At 35.2% G+C, this 19881-nt stretch overlaps 1 protein-coding gene across 2 annotated transcripts in view; it reads left to right on the forward strand.

Moving 5' to 3' along the window:
- The first annotated feature begins 4579 nt into the window (after window positions 1-4579).
- cntnap2a (contactin associated protein 2a) overlaps window positions 4580-19881 on the forward strand; it is a 341582-nt gene continuing 326280 nt past the window's right edge. For both annotated transcript variants that reach the window (XM_058059946.1, XM_058059947.1), the window contains exon 1: window positions 4580-4963. In XM_058059946.1, coding sequence (XP_057915929.1) covers window positions 4864-4963 — 100 coding nt within the window. In that variant the 5' untranslated portion in view covers window positions 4580-4863. The remainder of the gene's footprint in view (window positions 4964-19881) is intronic.

Raw genomic sequence — 19881 nt, forward strand, 5'->3', positions numbered from 1 at the left:
TACAGGGTCCCTACATAATGCCATATATGTATGTATTTGCATTTAGACATGAGTAAAATGTTAGCATGCTAACAGTTAGCATGCTAGCACCTGGCAAGATAGCACTTGGTACCAAATGTCCAAAGGCAGTTGTACCTTGTCCCTACATAATGCCATGTATATATTTCCATTTAGACGTGAGTAAAATAGCTAACAGTTAGCATGCTAGCACCTAGCAAGATAACACTAGATCCCAAAAGTGCAAAAAGCAGTTCTACAGAGTTCCTACATAATGCCATATAATGTGTTTGCATTTAGACATGAGTAAAATGTTAAAATGTTAGCATGCTAACAGTTAGCATGCTAGCACCTGGCAAGATAGCAATTGGTACCGAATGTCTGAAGGCAGTTGTACCATGTCCCTAAATAATGCCATGTATATATTTCCATTCAAACATGAATAAAATAATTAACATGCTAACAGTAAGCATGCTAGCACTTAACAAGATATCACTAGGTCCCAAAAGTGCAAAAAGCAGTTCTACAGTGTCCCTACATAATGCCATATACGTATGTATTTGTATTTAGACATGAGTAAAATGTTAAAATGTTAGCATGCTAACAGTTAGCATGCTAGCACCTGGCAAGATCGCACTTGGTATCGAATGTCCAAAGGCAGTTGTACCGTGTCCCTACATAATGCCATGTATATATTTCCATTTAGACATGAGTAAAATGTTAGCATTCTAACAGTTAGCATGCTAGCACGCAGCAAGCACTATAACCATATATGTATTTGCATTGAAACATGAGTAAAATGTTAGCATTCTAACAGTTAGCATGCTAGCACGTAGCAAGCACTATAACCATATATGTATTTGCATTGAAACATGAGTAAAATAGCAAGTACATGCATGAAACCATTTTTAAATCTTGTTTTCTAACAGATTTTGGGACAAATATCATATCTGCATCATATTTGGTCTTGGTGTTGTGTAACTTTGTGCCACTTTGATGCTGTGAATTCCCTGTTTTGATCCAAGAAAGGGAATTCTGACCTGTTTGATTAAACACACGGGTGCATGATGGTAGAATATGCATGCCAAGAAACGTTTCCCTGGGAGGTTTTTTGGATTATTCAAAAAGAAAAAAAAATCTGAAACATCAAAACCATAACAAAACTTTACAGTGGCATCACAGACGGGATCAAGACCAAAGAAACTTCCTCACGTTGATTAGCATACTGAGCAGTGATTTGTACAACACACGTCATGATTTGTATTGCGATGCGTGGAAAACAAGCAGTTTTACACAAGTGCAAATGTACCCCCCCCCCCCACAACCACACCGTCAAGTTCTTCCTCTATTTTCAGTACATGCAAATCGTCCCTGCAACGATTGACACCAAAGGTCGTTAATTAGCATAAGGTAATTCCGCACGGTTTCTCTTGGGAGGGGATTGAACTGTAGCAGCGTCCTATTGTCTTCCTGGAACGGCGCAAAGAACTAAAGAGGATGTGTCACAGGTGAGGCAGTGGCAAATAACGATAACATGAAATAAATATTAATATTTTTCCATTGAACTTTGTGGCAACTTTTATTGTGCTATGTGAGTGTGTGTACGACAATATTTGCAGTGTATTTCCATTAGTCCTTTCGTGTTGCACTACCCTGATTGTGCTGTGTGAGTGTGTGTACAACAATATTTGCAGTGTTTTTCCATTAGTACATTCGTGTTGCACAACCCTAATTGTGCTATGTGAGTGTGTGTACAAAATATTTGCAGTGTTTTTCCATTAGTACTTTCGTGTTGCACAACCCTGATTGTGCTATGTGAGTGTGTGTACAACAATCTTTTCAGTGTATTTCCATTAGTACTTTTGTGTTGCACAACCCTGATTGTGCTATGTGAGTGTGTGTACAACAATATTTGCAGTGTATTTCCATTAGTCCTTTCGTGTTGCACTACCCTGATTGTGCTATGTGAGTGTGTGTACAACAATATTTGCAGTGTATTTCCATTAGTCCTTTTGTGTTGCACTACCCTGATTGTGCTATGTGAGTGTGTGTACAACAATATTTGCAGTGTATTTTTCATTAGTACTTTTGTGTTGCACAACCCTGATTGTGCTATGTGTGTGTGTGTACGGCAATATTTGCAGTGTTTTTTCATTAATCCTGTCGTTTTGCACTACCCTGATTGTGCTATGTGAGTGTGTGTACAACAATATTTGTAGTGTATTTCCATTAGTCCTATAGTGCTGCACAACCCTGATTGTGCTATGTGAGTGTGTGTCAATACTTTTAGTGTCAACATTTTCAATGATTCTAATACTTTTTAACATTTTTCTAAAGTCATCATTGCTGAATTCGGAAAAAAAACACAAAAATTTAAGGAAAAACCAAAGTGCACCTCTGATTGTGCTATGTGAGTGTGTGTACCCGGAGAAGACTATTTTGATGAACACACACCATTTGAGACACATGTAATAACACAGACTATTAAATACTGCATATTATATATATGCATTTTCTGAGACTTTTCTTTGAACAAAAAATTGTTTATTCACACACTCACATAGCACAATCAGTCATAAAAGCTACCACAGGGAGATAATGTTTGGTTGCAGTGGAAGTCCTGCTGTTTTTGTATAGCTCAACGCGATATGAATTATGCAAAAATGATGCCTAATATTTACAGTCTGATAGTTCTGCTGAACCAAAAAAAACGTTTATTCACACACTCACATAGCACAATCAGTCAAAAAAGCTACCACAGGGAGATAATGTTTTATTGCAGTGGAAGTCCTGCTTTTCAGAGTAGCTCAACTCGATACGAATAATGCAAAAATGATGCCTAATATTTACAGTCTGATAGCTTCTCAACTTTTATTGTGCTATGTGATTTTGTGTTTATTCCATTATCTGAGTCTGTTTATCAATGATGCCTTCTCGCAAGATACAAACACTCACATAGCACAATCACAGCGGACAACTTTTTGACTGAATATGCACTGAGCTGAGTGGGGGGTGAGTGTTATGGGCACTCACATAGCACAATCAAAGTTTAGAAGTGTAATATGGTGTTATAATAATATCTAACAATACTTTATCCAAGTATTGGGCTCCATAATCAGAAAAAACACCAACAACGTCCATGTAGTGATTCATCACTCCGCTAATCAACTTTTTTGGGGTTTGCTGTCAAGATGACTGATGGCTAGAAATTACCATGCATGATGTATTGACAAACGCATTTGTGCTCGTCCCTAATAAAAAAAGAAAAAGAGCACTGAAAAACAAAAAATACTGGCACATCAGAGGGCTGAAGATATGCTAAAGTCACTGGAAAAAATATATGACACAATAAATAAATAAAACACTTGTATTAATTATACTGATGATTTGAAATGTCTACTTCCTGTTTTAGGCTGAGCTTCCTGTCCACTTTTATACTTAAATATTTTGAGTGCAGTTATGTGTCTACTTATTGTTTTGAACTCATCTTTCCAACATATCTCATAAATTAATACTTTTCTGTTTTATTTTGAAAGTTTAATCTTGTGTGTATGAGTCTTTGCTTTACTTCCTGCTTACTTTGTCCCTCCAAAAATGTGACTTATTAGCTCGTTATTCCTGCTCCTTCTTTGTTGTCAGGTTTTATGAAGGTTCAGGCCGGTTTACACGCTCACTGGGACTTTTTTATTTCAACTTTTGGTTGTGTCAGATGAATATAGATGAAATTTATCAAAGGATATTAATTATTAAAATCCTACTGTTAAAATAAATTAGCCTAAAATAGCAAAGCGACACCAGAAACCAACACATTTGTTCCTTGTGACAAAAATCCATGTAATTTTTGACCCCACATTTATCTTATTATAAAACTACAACAATAATTTTAAGACTTATATTTAATTTTTAAAAAAGAAAAAAAACTTAAACTATATTAGGAAAGCAGGAAGTGAACAAAAATGAAAAAATGAAAAAATAAAAAAAAATAAAAAAATTATAATTAAAACAAATAAATAAATAAACAACAAAATACAAAAATACAAAAATAAAAAACTTAAACTATATTAGGAAAGCAGGAAGTGAACAAATGTAACAGTAACTGATTGTACCAGATCAAGTACCAGATGGAGGGGTAGGATTTAATAAGCTTTGCTTCTTCCTACTCCTTTTGGACATGTGGAACTGTGAACTGATTATGTGATGCATTCAATTGTAATCTGATGCATGTGACTCAGAAATTCTAGTTTCACTTTTTGAACTGAAATTTTATGCTGAAATATAGAATTTTTTTTTACAGCATTGAGTTGAATTGGGAGTGGACTTAAGTGTTAATAACCCGGTAATGAATAGCGGAATGAGATAATTATGACACATTCTCATTTTCTAACAGGCTACCACCTCTTGGAGAAGGAGGGCAGTATGTGGCTGGGAGACAAGCGAAGGCATTTAAGAGAGAGAGAGAGAAAGAGAGAAAGAGAGAGAGGGAGGGAGAGCGGCAGATAAGTTCAGCACCGCGGACAGCGCACCGGAGCGCCGCTATCAGCTGCGCACTGACACGCTTCCCCGGAACCAGTGGAGCTCTTGGCGTCTCACCCCTCAACTGTCTCTCCTTCTGAGCGTCACTGCGTTGCATTGTGGGAGGAGAGACGAAGGGGGAGGAGGAGGAGAGGGGGGGGAGAGAAAAGACAGGGAGAGAGTGCGGTGCTTCACTCCTCTTCAGTCATCAACTACCAACCCAGCCAGTCAGCCAGTCAGCCAGCCAGCCAGAGTGGCTTTCAGCAGCACCGCCACTCTGCTGGTGTTTTATCCCCCCCCCCTCCATCCCCTTTCCACCCAACCCCTTTCCTGCTCTCATCAGCATCCGCGAAGATGCTCCGTCCTGCCGGAGGACCGGCTTTTCTGCTCCTGCTGGAAGCTTTGTGGATTTTCTGCAACGTCAGCGGTCTGCATGGAGCTTTGCCAACTACACGTAAGTTGAATTTACTGTTTGTGACCTCTTCTGGGGGTGTTTAGCAACATGCTCCGGTTGCCATACGGGTACCCCCCCGTGGACACGTTCACTCCTGTGGGTCTCCTAAAATTTTTTTTTTTTTGTATTTGAACGTATCACAAGGGATTCCCATGAATTTAAAGCACTTTGAATTGGGTATTTGGTTCGAAACTTGAATGGGTGCCAGGTGGGTTGCCAGGTGGGTTGGCTGGCTGGCGGGGTTGGTGGTGTGCTTCGGGTTTTGTTGGGGTGTCCGATGTACCCGCTCTTTTTTGTTGTTTTGACTTATGTAAGATTCTGAAGTGATTTAAGAAAAAATCACTTATTGAATTGGTAACGGTGGCACGGTGGTCTAGTGGATAGCGTGCAGACCTCACAGCTAGGAGACCAATGTTCAATTTCACCTTTGAGTTTGCATGTTCTCCCCGTGCGGAAGAAAATGAATACATTTAGAGCATAGAAAACTAAATCTAAAAATGTTTCTTAACATTATTAGAGCCCTCTAGACATGAAATAACACCCCTACAGTCACTTTTACACTCATATTAAACAAATGTAGTGGTCATAATAAGAGAAAATAAGACATAATTTAGAGTTATTCCAGCTGCACAGCGGAAGAGTGGTTAGCGTGCAGACCTCACAGCTCGGAGACCAATGTTCAATTCCACCTTCGAGTTTGCATGTTCTCCCCGTGTATGCGTGGGTTTTCTCCGGGTACTCCGGTTTTCCTCCCACATTCCAAAAAACATGCTAGGTTTTAGCGACTCCAAATTGTCCATAGGTATGCATGTTAGTGTGAATGGTTGTTTGTCTATATGTGCCCTGTGATTGGCTGGCCACCAGTCCAGGGGTGTATCCCGCCTCTCGCTCCAGCACCCCCTGCGACCCTCGTGAGGAAAAGCGGAAAAAAAGGAATACATAGAAAACTATCTAAAAATGGTTTTTAACATTATTAGAGCCCTCTAGACATGAAATAACACCCCTATAGTCACTTTTACACTCATATTAAACAAATGTAGTGGACATAATAAGAGAAAATAAGACATAATTTAGAGTTATTCCAGCTGCACGGTAACCGAGTGGTTAGTGCACAGGCCTAACAGCTAGGAGACCAGGGTTCAATTCCACTGTGTGAAGTTTGCATGTTCTCCCCGGGTTTTCTCCGGGTACTCCGGTTTCCTCCCACATTCCAAAAACATGCTAGGTTAATTAGCGACTCCAAATTGTCCATAGGTATGAATGTGAGTGTGAATGGTTGTTTGTCTATATGTGCCCTGTGATTGGCTGGCCACCAGTCCATGGGTGTACAGCTGGGATAGGCTCCAGCACCCCCCCCTGCGACCCTCGTGAGGATAAGCGGTAGAAAATAAATGAATGAATTGGTAACTGCTCTGGTGTGGAGAAGGGGTAGGATTTAATAAGCTCTGCTTCTTCCTGCTCCTTTTCAGACATGTGTAGTAATGAAGTGTTGTGTATAATTGCACCACTAATAATAATGCATACACTGTTGCTGCTGATGACCGAGGCGGTAATCTGAGGGCTTCAGTGTGATACCGATGCATTGACTGTATGCCAGGCAACCCAACCACCCCCCCACATCTACCCTCCCCCCCCGGAGCCCCCTCGGGTGCCGACTGAGTGTGTCCCGAGATGTGTCTCATTAATCTTGCCATCCGACGGACTTTGTCAGCTTCTTAGAGGGGACGTTGGAGCGTGCCTGTGCATGAGCAAAAGCGAGGACAGTGTCTTTTTTGCCCCCCCCCCCAACCCCCGCCCCACCATTTGTAGTCCCTTACAGTCATTTCTTGTTTATTGATCCCTTTTTTGGAGTTTGTTACTTTGTCTTTAAGGTTGGTTTCAAGAACTTTGTTTGTACTTTAAGTGGGAGACCTTAGACTGCTGATTTGAAAATGAGTTGAGATTACTTGATTTACATTGTTGATACAACCAAAATATTTGGTTATTTGACGTAAAAAAAATACCAAAAAAAATTTAAAAAACAAAAAAACCCCAAAAAAACTATAGGAAAGCAGGAAGTGAACAAATGTTTTTGGAACTTTCTTTATTAGGTCAAATAAACAATTACTTGATTTACATTGTTGATACAACCAAAATATTTGGTTATTTGACCTAAAAAAATTACCAAAAAAAAAAGAAACTATATTAGGAAAGCAGGAAGTGAACAAATGTTTTGGGAACTTTCTTTATTTGGCAAAAATATATATTAAACAAATATTAAACAAATTTACAAAAAATAAAAAAATAACTGAAACTATATTAGGAAAGCAGGAAGTGAACAAATGTTTTGGGAGTTTGAGTTGAGATTACTTGATTTACATTGTTGATACAACCAAAATATTTGGTTATTTGACCTAAAAAATGACACAAAAAAATTAAAAAGGAAAAAAACAACTGAAACTACATCAGGAAAGCAGGAAGTGAACAAATCTAACAGTTACTGATTGTAAAAGTACCAGATGGAGGGGTAGGATTTATTTAATTATTTGTATGGTCATATCACCTCGAATTCGGTAAAAACTAAAAAAAAAAAAAAAAAACTATATTAGGAAATAAATTTTAATTTAATTTAATTTAAAGTTAACTTGATTTACATTGTTGATACAACCAAAATATTTGTTTTTTTACTTAAAAAATGACATTTTTTTTAAATAAAAAAAAGAAAGGAAAGCAGGAAGTGAACAAATCTAACAGTTGATTGATTTACTGATTGTAAAAGTACCAGATGGAGGGGTAGGATTAAATTAATTCATTGTATGGTCATATCACCTCGTAGTTCGGTACTTGACAAAAATAAAATAAAAAATAAAATTTTTAAAATTTTTAAAAGAAAAAAAAACTTAAATTACATTAGGAAATTAATTTTAATTTAATTTAATTTGTTAACTTGATTTGAAAATGAGTTGAGATTACTTGATTTACATTGTTGATACAACTTGAAAAAAATATAAAAAATATTATAAAAATATTTGGTTATTTTACATAAAAAATGAAGTTCCCACAACAAATCAAAAAGTCACATGAACTTGTTTTTTTAAGTTGTACAAAACTTAGTTGTGTGTTGAAATGACCTGAAATAATTAGCTAGATTTAATCCAAATTTTAAGGCAGCATACCATAAAAAGCCAATACAGATTTATGGATGCCGCTTCTTTGTGCGTATATTTTTAAGTGAATTTGCATTCTATTTACATACCTATACATATGTGCACCCCCGATTGATTTCATTCTGCTGTAAGCCTGAGATTTCTCTCCTACGCTCGCAATATGCCTGAAGCGTTCGTCAGCTTTATCATGTGGTTCCCCTGTCACTTAATTGGCTGCCTCAGTGTGGTATCAATTGGCGGGATCTGTTGCGCTCCAGCAAAGAGGATGAACGCACACTTGGACACACGCACGCTTATGGAAGTGGGTGGGAAAAAAGTTTGGAGAGTCGCATGGATGCACGATGTAATGAGGTGTCGTTCAAGGTCTCTTTTGATGGCTTTGCGTGTTCATTTCCTGTTTCTGCTGTTGAATGGCTGTTGAATATTTAGCAACACGTATGCTGTTATTGTGTGATATTTCTATGAATTATATACAGTACCACATGATGGCGCTGTAAATAGATATTCCTATTATTGTGGGTGGTAGTGGCTGAGGAGGTCGCCCAGAAACAGGAAGTCGATTCGAGCTGTTCCGCCCACATGGGTGTGTGAATAAGGAATGTTTGACGGTGGTCGCCATGTTTTGGTAGCCATGTTTTTCCATCAGACTACCCCAGGGCAGCTGTGGAAGAGTGGACACCGGAACAGGAAGTGTGCCGTCCTGTCATGGAAGAGCATACACCGAAACAGGAAGTGTGGCGTCCCACCGTGAAAGAGCAAACACCGAAACAGGAAGCGTCATGGAAGAGCATACACCGGAACAGGAAGTGTGGCGTCCCGCCGTGGAAGAGCGGACACCGAAACAGGAAGTGTGGCGTCCCGTCATGGAAGAGCCATACACCGGAACAGGAAGCGTCATGGAAGAGCATACACCGGAACAGGAAGTGTGGCGTCCCACCGTGAAAGAGCGAACACCGAAACAGGAAGCGTCATGGAAGAGCATACACCGGAACAGGAAGTGTGGCGTCCCGCCTTGGTGGAGCGGACACCGAAACAGGAAGTGTGGCGCCCGTCATGGAAGAGCCATACACCGGAACAGGAAGCGTCATGGAAGAGCATACACCGGAACAGGAAGTGTGGCGTCCCACCATGAAAGAGCATACACCGGAACAGGAAGTGTGCCGTCCCTTCATGAAAGAGCAGACACCGAAACAGGAAGTGTGCCATCCCGTCATGGAAGAGCATACACTGGAACAGGAAGTGTGGCGTCCCGTCATGGAAGAGCATACACCGAAACAGGAAGTGTGCCGTCCCGTCATGGAAGAGCACACACCGGAACAGGAAGCATGCCGTCCCGCCTTGGCAGAGCGGACACCGAAACAGGAAGTGTGCCGTCCCGTCATGGAAGAGCATACACCGAAACAGGAAGTGTGCCATCCCGTCATGGAAGAGCAGACACCGAAACAGGAAGCGTGCCGTCCCGTCGTGAAAGAGCGAACACCGGAACAGGAAGTGTGCCATCCCACCATGGAAGAGCAGACACCGAAACAGGAAGCATGGCGTCCCGTCATGAAAGAGCGAACACCAAAACAGGAAGCGTGCCGTCCTGTCATGGAAGAACATACACCTGAACAGGGCAACACAGGAAGTGAATACAAAATAAAAGCATGAACCAGGAACTAAGGCAATGATGAACTTGTATTAGCAGCCATACCAGGAACTTGATGCAGATGACTGACAGTTATTGATAGTAGGCCTCTATGCAAATATGTAGATCATTAATTAATCATTATTAATTAATTTTAATCGTTTGTGAAATGGATGAAAATAAGTTTTTCTTCGGAAAACAAAGAAATTTGCAATTGATCCAAACTTTTAACGGTAGTGAATAAGATACGTCCAACCTTTCTATAAATTTTATTCTAAAGTTGCCAGTCGTGTGAAGTAAAGTGTTTTTTTTTTTTTTAAGTCTTTAAGTCGGTGCCACATCGTGGGTGGCTAAATGGGCTGCCCCTAGCGCCTGTCTGATATAGAATCAGATTAGCCTTTTCTCATCCCATTAAGCATGCCAGGCCATTTGACAAAGACATCAGTCTGCTGCTACCTTCAGGGTAACTCTTCTTCTCTAACGTTCCTTTTATACGCTGTCACACCAAATGACGTTATTTAGTGGCCTTAGTTGTCAAGCATTTCCTGTACGTGTAGCGAATTTTTTGCAGTTATTGTTTTTTGAAATATAGTCAAAGTATCAAAATTTTATATATTATTTTATAATATCATTTATTTAATAATAATAATAATTTATTTAATTTATATAATTTTCTAATAATATAATTTTATGATATTACCAAATAAAATATAATATTATTTTAAAACATTTTATAATATAATATATTTTATAATATTCAAAATATAGTAGGGCCGTACTAAACTTGAAGTTCAAGTTCAATGTTTTAATATAATTTATTTAATAATAATAATTCATTTAATTTATATACTTTTATAATAATATAATTTTATAATATTTTACAATATAATATATTTTATAATATTCCAAATATAGTAGGGCCATACTAAACTTGATTCAAGTTCAATGTTTTAATATAATTTATTTAACAATAATAATTTCTTTAATTTATATACCTTTATAATAATATAATTTATAATATTCTAAAATAATTCATAATATTATTTTATAATATTTTATAATATAATATATTTTATAATATTCAAAATATAGTTGGGCCAGACTAAACTTGATTCAAGTTCAATGTTTTAATATAATTTATTTAATAATAATAATTTATTTAATTTATATAATTTCATAATAATATAATTCTATAATATTATAACATAATGTATAATATTATTTCATAATATTTTATAACATAATATATTTTATAATATTCAAAATATAGTCAGACCGTACTAACCTTGATTCAAGTTCAATATTTTAATATAATTTATTTAACAATAATAATTTATTTAATTTTATATAATTTTATAATCATATAATTTTAAAATATTATACAATTTTAAATAATATTATTTTATAATATTTTATAATATAATATATTTTATAATATTCAAAATATAGTCAGACTGTACTAAACTTGATTCAAGTTGAATGTTTTTGTCTGTGTGCAGTCTAATGGCTCCCATTAGGAGGGGGAGGATTAGGCAGACTGGTTTGTCAGATTAGATCAGCTCAATACGTGCTTTGCCTCGTGCGTGTGTGTGTGTATATATCTGTGTGTGTTTTCCACTGAGATTCCCACTGCCTCCATTGTTGAATATGGTCAAAACAAGGTCAAATTGTTTAATTTTGCTGCAATTTTTTGTTGAAAAGCCGTTTCCGATTTACGCTCTGATTCCTTTCTCTTTCTCCGGCTGCCCGTTAAGGACTGATCACTCCTGATTTCCAGCCCTGCCACTTCCTTTTTTTTTTTTTGTCTTCGACTTGCAATCATCTAACCATGATCACTTGCCTCATCTTTACAATCCGTGCCCTCGTTCTCGTTTTCCATCCCATCCGTGTTTTTTCAGGCTCTCCTCAAATGCATCAGCCATACTGACGCCGTCTTCTTTTAGAGGTCTACATTTAGCCCCCCCATCATCATCATATGAATATTTTAACCCTCACGCACAAAAAAATACAACTTTTGAACAGTGCTTCAGGGACAAAAATAAAATAAAAAATGCTTGACTTATATGCTCCTGCTTTGCAAAAAGCACTTTATTTTCATTGCATAAGGCTTTATTTAACCTTAACTTATGATTAATAGATAAGAATTTGACTTTGGAAGTCATCTACAGATGATTTGTGTCAAGATGGTGGCTCTTTTGGGGGTAAAAAAGCAGAATTGGCTTTTTTTGGGATAATTTATCAATAAATGGTTATAATTTGTTTGACTGTGTTGCCACTGGATGCATGTCATACATACTTACATTAAATTCATGCGTAAAAGCAGTGGTGTCCAATATGTAACCTGGGGCCATTTCCTGTTCATCAAGAAATAAAAAAAATGGAAATCAGCCGTAATTTAATATTAAAAATTATTATAATTATTAATAAATGTATATTATATTATATTATATTATATTATATTGGTCCGTACTAAACTTGATTCAAGTTCAATGTTTTAATATAATTTATTTAATAATAATATGTATTTAATAATAATAATAATGAATATCATTTTACAGTAATATAATTTTATAATATTATAAAATAATATTTAATATTTTATAATATAATATATTTTACAATATTCAAAATATCATCAGGCCATACTAAACTTGATTCAAGTTCAATGTTTTAATGTAATTTATTTAATAATATTTATTTAATAATAATAATTTATATAATTTTATAGTAATAATTTTATAATATTATAAAATAATATTTAATATTTTATAATATAATATATTTTATAATATTCAAAATATTGTCAGGCCATACTAAACTTGATTCAACTCCCATTAGGGAGCCATTATATTATATATTAATAATTAATTATTATTATTAACATTATGATTCATATCATATTATTATGAATAATAATTTAATAATTTTACAATATTTGTTCAATAATTTTGCCATTTGCATGCGTCATGTTCCTCTGTTTCCTTTGGTTTCAGCACCTTGATGATTGTTCCATAGAACAACGGCATGAATGGAGTGAGCCCTCTTGTCATCTGTCTCTGCGGGTGGAAGCGGGGCTGCTAGCATACACACACACACCGTGCAGAAATGAAATTATCACATTGCAATATAATGTCATATTTTTGTATTGTACTTTTTCTGAAGTAAAATGTCATCTTCTGGTCGACCCAACCTCATGTATCACCTCATCATGTGACACCTCTAATTTCCTTAAACATCTGAAGCATCCTTCGCCAAGCAACCATCACAGAAGCCATGCGTCTTTTCATAGTTGGAGGTTGTGTGTGTTTGTATGCATGAGATCTGAACGTTATTGTAGCGTAATGTGATCTTGTCAGAGTGGATCGTCTCCGTTTGACAATCCTTACTCGGGTGGAGGGTGCGATTTCACGACGGGAGAAGCCGGAGAAGAAAGAAATAAGTGTTTCTGGTTAAGAAAAAAAAAAACAGAAGAAGAATAAGGAAAGACAGCTTGAGGCACAGGGATGGGGGGTGGGGGGGATGTTCTCTTTTTCTATTATCTAATACTCAAATCCCCCTTGGTGATGTTACAATATGTATCAACATGCAGCCTTTTTCCTGTTTTCATTCATTCCAGTCCACTCAGAATAATAATAATGATAATAATAGTAAAAACAATTCTACTACTACTACTACTACTACTAATAATAATAATAATAAAATAGTAAAAACAATACTACTACTACTAATAACAATAATATAATAATAATAATAACAATAGAATAATACTAAAAACAATACTAAAAACAATACTAAAAACAATACTACTACTACTACTACTTCTACTACTACTTATAATAATAATAGTAAAAACAATACTACTACTACTACTACTTCTACTACTACTTATAATAATAATAGTAAAAACAATACTACTACTACTACTACTAATAATAATAAAATAGTAAAAACAATACTACTACTACGACTACTAATAATAATACTAATATAATAACAACAGAATAATAATAAAAACAATACTACTACTAATACAAATACTACTAACAATAATATAATAATAATAACAATAGAATAATACTAACAACAATACTAAAAACAATACTACTACAAATACTACTACTACTACTACTACTACTAACAAATATAATAATAATAACAATAGAATAATACTAACAACAATACTAAAACAATACTACTACTACTAATACTACTACTTCTATTACTAATAATAATAATATTAGTAAAAGCAATACTACTACTACTACTAATAATAATAAAATAGTAAAAACAATACTAATACTACTACTACGACTACTAATAATAATACTAATATAATAACAACAGAATAATAATAAAAACAATACTACTACTAATACAAATACTACTAACAATAATATAATAATAATAATAACAATAGAATAATACTAACAACAATACTAAAAACAATACTACTACAAATACTACTACTACTACTACTACTACTAACAAATATAATAATAATAACAATAGAATAATACTAACAACAATACTAAAACAATACTACTAATACTACTACTTCTATTACTAATAATAATAATATTAGTAAAAGCAATACTACTACTACTAATAATAATAAAATAGTAAAAACAATACTAATACTACTACTACTACTACTACTACTACTACTAATAATAATAATAATAATACAACTACTACTACTACTACTAATAATAATAATAATACAACAACTACTACTACTACTACTACTAATAATAATAATAATAATAATAGGTATGAATGTGAGTGTGAATGGTTGTTTGTCTATATGTGCCCTGTGATTGGCTGGCCACCAGTCCAGGATGTAATACGCCTCTCACCGGAAAACAGCTGGGATAGGCTCCAGTATTCCCCCGTGACCCTCGTGAGGATAAGCTGTAGAAAATGAATGAATAATAATAATAATAATAATAACTAACCAAACCCACCTCCTCCTAACAGTGGAGAGGTTGCCAGTCGCACCAACTGGGTAATACTTCCTCTACATACACTTGAACCTCATCCAATTCTCGCTCAGCGTTTAATGGAGTTGTCTCATGTCCAAGCGATGAAACAGGATTCGCTCGTATAACGACAGGAACATGATCCCACCCCCCCCGCCCCCCTCCCGCCAACACTGCTTCCCACATACAAACACCGCCAATTTCATCCAGGAAGTCGGCGCCGGAATTCTGATCACTATCATGTCTGGCCGGGGTTCCTATCGGGATGCTATTGGTTGTCGATAAACACCCGTGTAGGAGCGCGGTGATAAAAGTCGATATAAAAGTCGATATGCGTCGGGTGAGGCCTTGCGATCAATGCGTTACTGTTTAAGCTAATAGCTATTGATGAACGTGGTTAAATTTCATCATGTTTTAATTAGGACGCCATGTTGCTGTTTAGGCTAACTGTATTAGTACACAGTTTGTTTAAAATCAAAATGGTCAATAATAATCATAATTAAAGGGGCACGGCTATTTTTTGGGAATACATTTGACCTTTGAGTTAATTTAGCATGACTGACGAGGGTGATTTCTTGCTTGATTGAGTATCAGCGAAACGTTTTAATTGTGTGAACACATATTTTTCATCTTAAAGATAGATGAAAATATTCATCAATAGATGAAAATATGAGCAGGAAACGTCATATTACAAATATACAACATAAGGTGGGCAGAAATATTTCAATATTGAACAAAGCAAAATTTGTCAGAAATAACTCCACACTCTTTATTGCTCTCTGGTTTTTCCATATCTTACTTATTGTGTGGAAATATTGGGTAATAACTATAAAAGCAATCTTCTCTTGCTGAATGTACTGCAAAAAAGGTCAGTAAGGATAATTCATAATGCCGCCTAAAATTTAATTTTATTTAAAAAAAATAAAATAAAAAATAACTTAAACTATATTAGGAAAATAAAAAGTTAAAAATAAAAAAATTTTAAAAAATTAAAGAATTAAAAAAAAAACAAAAAAATCAAAAATCAAAAATCAAAAATCAAAAATCAAAAATCAAAAATCAAAAATAAAAAATAAAAAATAAAAAATCAAAAATAAAAAATAAAAAATAAAAAATAAAAAATAAAAAAATTAAACTATATTAGGAAAGCAGGAAGTGAACAAATGTAACAGTTACTGATTGTAAAAGTACCAGCTGGAGGGGTAGGATTTAATAAGCTTTGCTTCTTCCTACTCCTTTTGGACATGTGGAACTGCGAACTGATTATGTGATGCATTCAATTGTAATCTGATGCATGTTCAAATGAAATAAAACCATTACCATTACCAAGAGTCTTGCTAAATGTACTGCAAAAAAGGTCAGTAAGGATAATTCATAATGCCGTCTAAAATTTAATTAATCAAACCAAAATGTAATAAAAAAAAATAAAAATAAAAAATAACTTAAACTATATTAGGAAAATAAAAAAATAAAAAATAAAAAATAAAAAATAAAAAATAAAAAATAAAAAATAAAAAATAAAAAATAAAAAATAAAAAATAAAAAATAAAAAATAAAAAATAAAAAATAAAAAATACATATAAACAATCAATGTTCAAATGAAATAAAACCATTACCATTACCATTATATTTACTGTAAGTTCATATTTTATGTGACACATTCCCATTGAAAATGAATGGTCACCCATAGTACTGTTAGTACTGTATCACTGTATTTATTCTACAGGGTGGTTGAGATTGAGGAAGCCTTTCCTTTGAGTTTAACCTATATTCTCCGACATTAACCCATCTGACACCGTGCATGGCGGCCCAACGAATCGGATTACAAGTGAAAATCCACGGCGTAACATCTGTTCAACTCTCACTCTCATTGACTAAACATGGAAGTCTTGCTCTATATTCGCTCCCAACTGTAGTACTGTACGTTGCATTTTAAGTGGCGCTCCGCTTACACTGCCATAAATGCACAGTCATCGAGGTGTCGGATAGCCTCGTGGCTAAGCTGCCGAGTTTCAAAAAAACGGGTCGTGCTGAAGTGTGTCTGTGGTTAAAAATGTCTCTCGCTTTCGTGCACCGGGACAAAAGCCTTGACATTGATGTGGTCTGCTCCATAAAGCTCCGGTTCAAGGTGCCGCAGCTTAGACGCGGGTCACCGCTTTCCCTCCACGTGCCGCCTTCTCCACGTTCGACTCCTTTTAAATCGACTACTTTGAGCCCCTCTCCATTTGTCTTCTTCTGCGTGCATGCACTTCATGCTGTTCTGCCTCCTCCTTCTATTCCTCTCTCACATCGCCGAAGGATTTATTTACTCAGGTTAGCGCTCAATTTTCCCTTGTTCATTTTTTTTTCTTTCTCGCTCTAATGTCAGCTTCTTGCGCTTTACTATGTTGTTTTTTTTTGTGTGATTTCCCTTAAACTTATCATTTCTTGAATTATTTACAAGCACAGATTATACATGATTAGATAATAGATTTTAATTCCTTAATTTTATTTAACATGCATGATTTTCGAAGTACCCAAATAGGGATTGTCGATTTCCTGTGTTGCAGAAGAAGAAGAAGCTTTGGTGGAATTTTAGACCATAGGTCCCCAACCGCCGGGTCGGGTACCGGTACAGTGGCCGCACAGGGATTATTAAGAGATTATTGGATAACTCAATACTGCAATAAAAACCTGTTGTTTTGGCAATCAAGATTTTTATTTTTATTTTTTTTATTAAAAAAAATATATTTCATACAGGGCGGTTGAGTGGATAGCGGGCATGACCTCACAGCTAGGAGACCCGGGTTCAATTCCACCCTTGGCCATCTCTGTGTGGATTTTTTTTTTGGAGCATGGGTTTTCTCCGGTTACTCCAGCACTCGGTTACTTTGGGTACTGCGGGTACTCCGGGTTCTCCGTTTTCCTCCCACATTCCGAAAACATGCTAGGTTAATTAGCGACTCCAAATTGTCCATAGGTATGAATGTGAGTGTGAATGGTTGTTTGTCTATATGTGCCCTGTGATTGGCTGGCGACCAGTCCAGGGTGTACCCTGCCTCTCGCCCGAAGACAGCTGGGATAGGCTCCAGCACCCCCTGCGACCCTCGTGAGGATAAGCAGTAGAAAATGAATGAATGCATTAAATAAAAATAAAAATAAAAATAAAAATAAAAATAAAAATAAAAATAAAAATAAAAATAAAAATAAAAATAAAAATAAAAATAAAAATAAAAATAAAAATAAAAATAAAAATAAAAATAAAAATAAAAATTTTGCATCGAAGGCCACTTTGTAATTCAAATATAATGTTTTTCCACCATTGTCCTCTAAATGACTCATTTTTCCTCATTCCGATGGCTTCAACATTATCGCTTTCTTTCCCTTGCTCTCTATCTATAAATTTGCTCGCCCACCCGCCTGGTTAATCCCGACCTTTTGGGTGGAAAAGAGGTCAAATAATTAATTACTAACCGCTGTGTGTGTGTGACTTGATTAAAAATAAGCTCAATTTACAGCTGCAAAGAAAATATTGGCGGCAGCAAGCCCCCGCAAGCACAGAGTCAAATCAATGCTTTAGCGGCGCAGTTGATTAATTTGAAATTGAATTAATTCCCAATTAAAGTGATGGTTAATCTGCGCTGGGAGTGAGTGTGTGGGGGGGGTGGGGGTTGGGTTGGTGTAATGCATGGCACGCTTGACATTTCCGACTCATGTGTCCAAGTTTGCTAGAATATCTATTGCTTAATAAATTGTCATCCTGTCTGCTGGCATCACGGAGGAAATGATGACAGAAGATTACAGCACGGCTGATCACAGATCAGTTTCAGATCTTTAATCTGCGTCTGGGACAGGCGGTTATGCTCGCGAGGACACACACACACACACACACACACACAGACAGACGGGAAGCATCAAATCTGATTTTATGGATTTATTTAGTCAAGTCGGCAACCTTCCTAGCTCAGTAGACTTCACACTACACTACAATAAACATGGCGGCTCTGTACCGGAAAATGCGAAATAGCGTGGAATTTCTAGTGTCGCTCAATGCAAGCACAGCTGTAGTACACGTAGTGCTGTTTGCTGTTTTACAAAGCGATCAATAGACTCCGGAGAAGAAGACACGTTGCAAAGTGCTGCCCTAAAAGCTCAACGGGGGAGGGAGGTTGGCGCTGGCACAGAGCGATTTTGTTGCGTGCGTTTTTTTAAGTTTTTGTTACAAACTGAATTTTCTGAACACAGATCTCGTGACCACTTCAACAAGTGTAATTTTTAATGTTGATGGGTCTGAAATGTTAAAAAAAAAAAAAATACAAAAAATATTTTAAAAATTATATTAGGAAAGCAGGAAGTGAACAAATGTAACAGATACTGATTTTTTGGGAACTTTCTTCATTAGGTCAAATAACCAAATATTTTTGTTGTATCAACAATAGAACTCAAGTAATCTCAACTCACTTTTGATTTAGTCTAACTAATTAACTCATAAATTAAACTCACAGTTAAATTCAAATTAATTGAAATAGTTTGTTAACCTGATTTGAAAATGAGTTGAGATTACTTGATTTACATTGTCAATAAAACAAAAATATTTGGTTATTTGACCTAAAAAATGACATAAAAAATAAAATAAAATAAAAAAAAAACAAAACCTTAAACTATATTAGGAAAGCAGGAAGTGAACAAATGTAACAGATACTGATTTTTTTGGGAACTTTCTTTATTAGGTCAAATAACGAAATATTTTTGTTGTATCAACAATAGAACTCAAGCAATCTCAACTCACCTTTGATTTAGTCTAACTAATTAACTCAAGTAAATTCAACTCACAATTAAATTGAAATTAATCGAAATAGTTTGTTAACCTGATTTGAAAATGAGTTGAGATTACTTGATTTACATTGTCGATAAAACAAAAATATTTGGTTATTTGACCTAAAAAATGACATAAAAAATAAAATAAAATAAAAAAACCTTAAACTATATTAGGAAAGCAGGAAGTGAACAAATGTAAGAGATACTGTTTTTTTGGGAACTTTATTAGGCCAAATAAAGAAATGTTTTTGTTGTGTCAACAATAGAACTCAAGTAATCTCAACTCACTTTTGATTTAGTTTAACTAATAATTAAATAATTAAATAATTAAATAATTAAATAATTAAATAATTAAATAATTAAATAATT

This window comes from Doryrhamphus excisus, chromosome 21 (genome assembly GCF_030265055.1).
Source record: "Doryrhamphus excisus isolate RoL2022-K1 chromosome 21, RoL_Dexc_1.0, whole genome shotgun sequence".
Classification (NCBI taxonomy): domain Eukaryota; kingdom Metazoa; phylum Chordata; class Actinopteri; order Syngnathiformes; family Syngnathidae; genus Doryrhamphus; species Doryrhamphus excisus.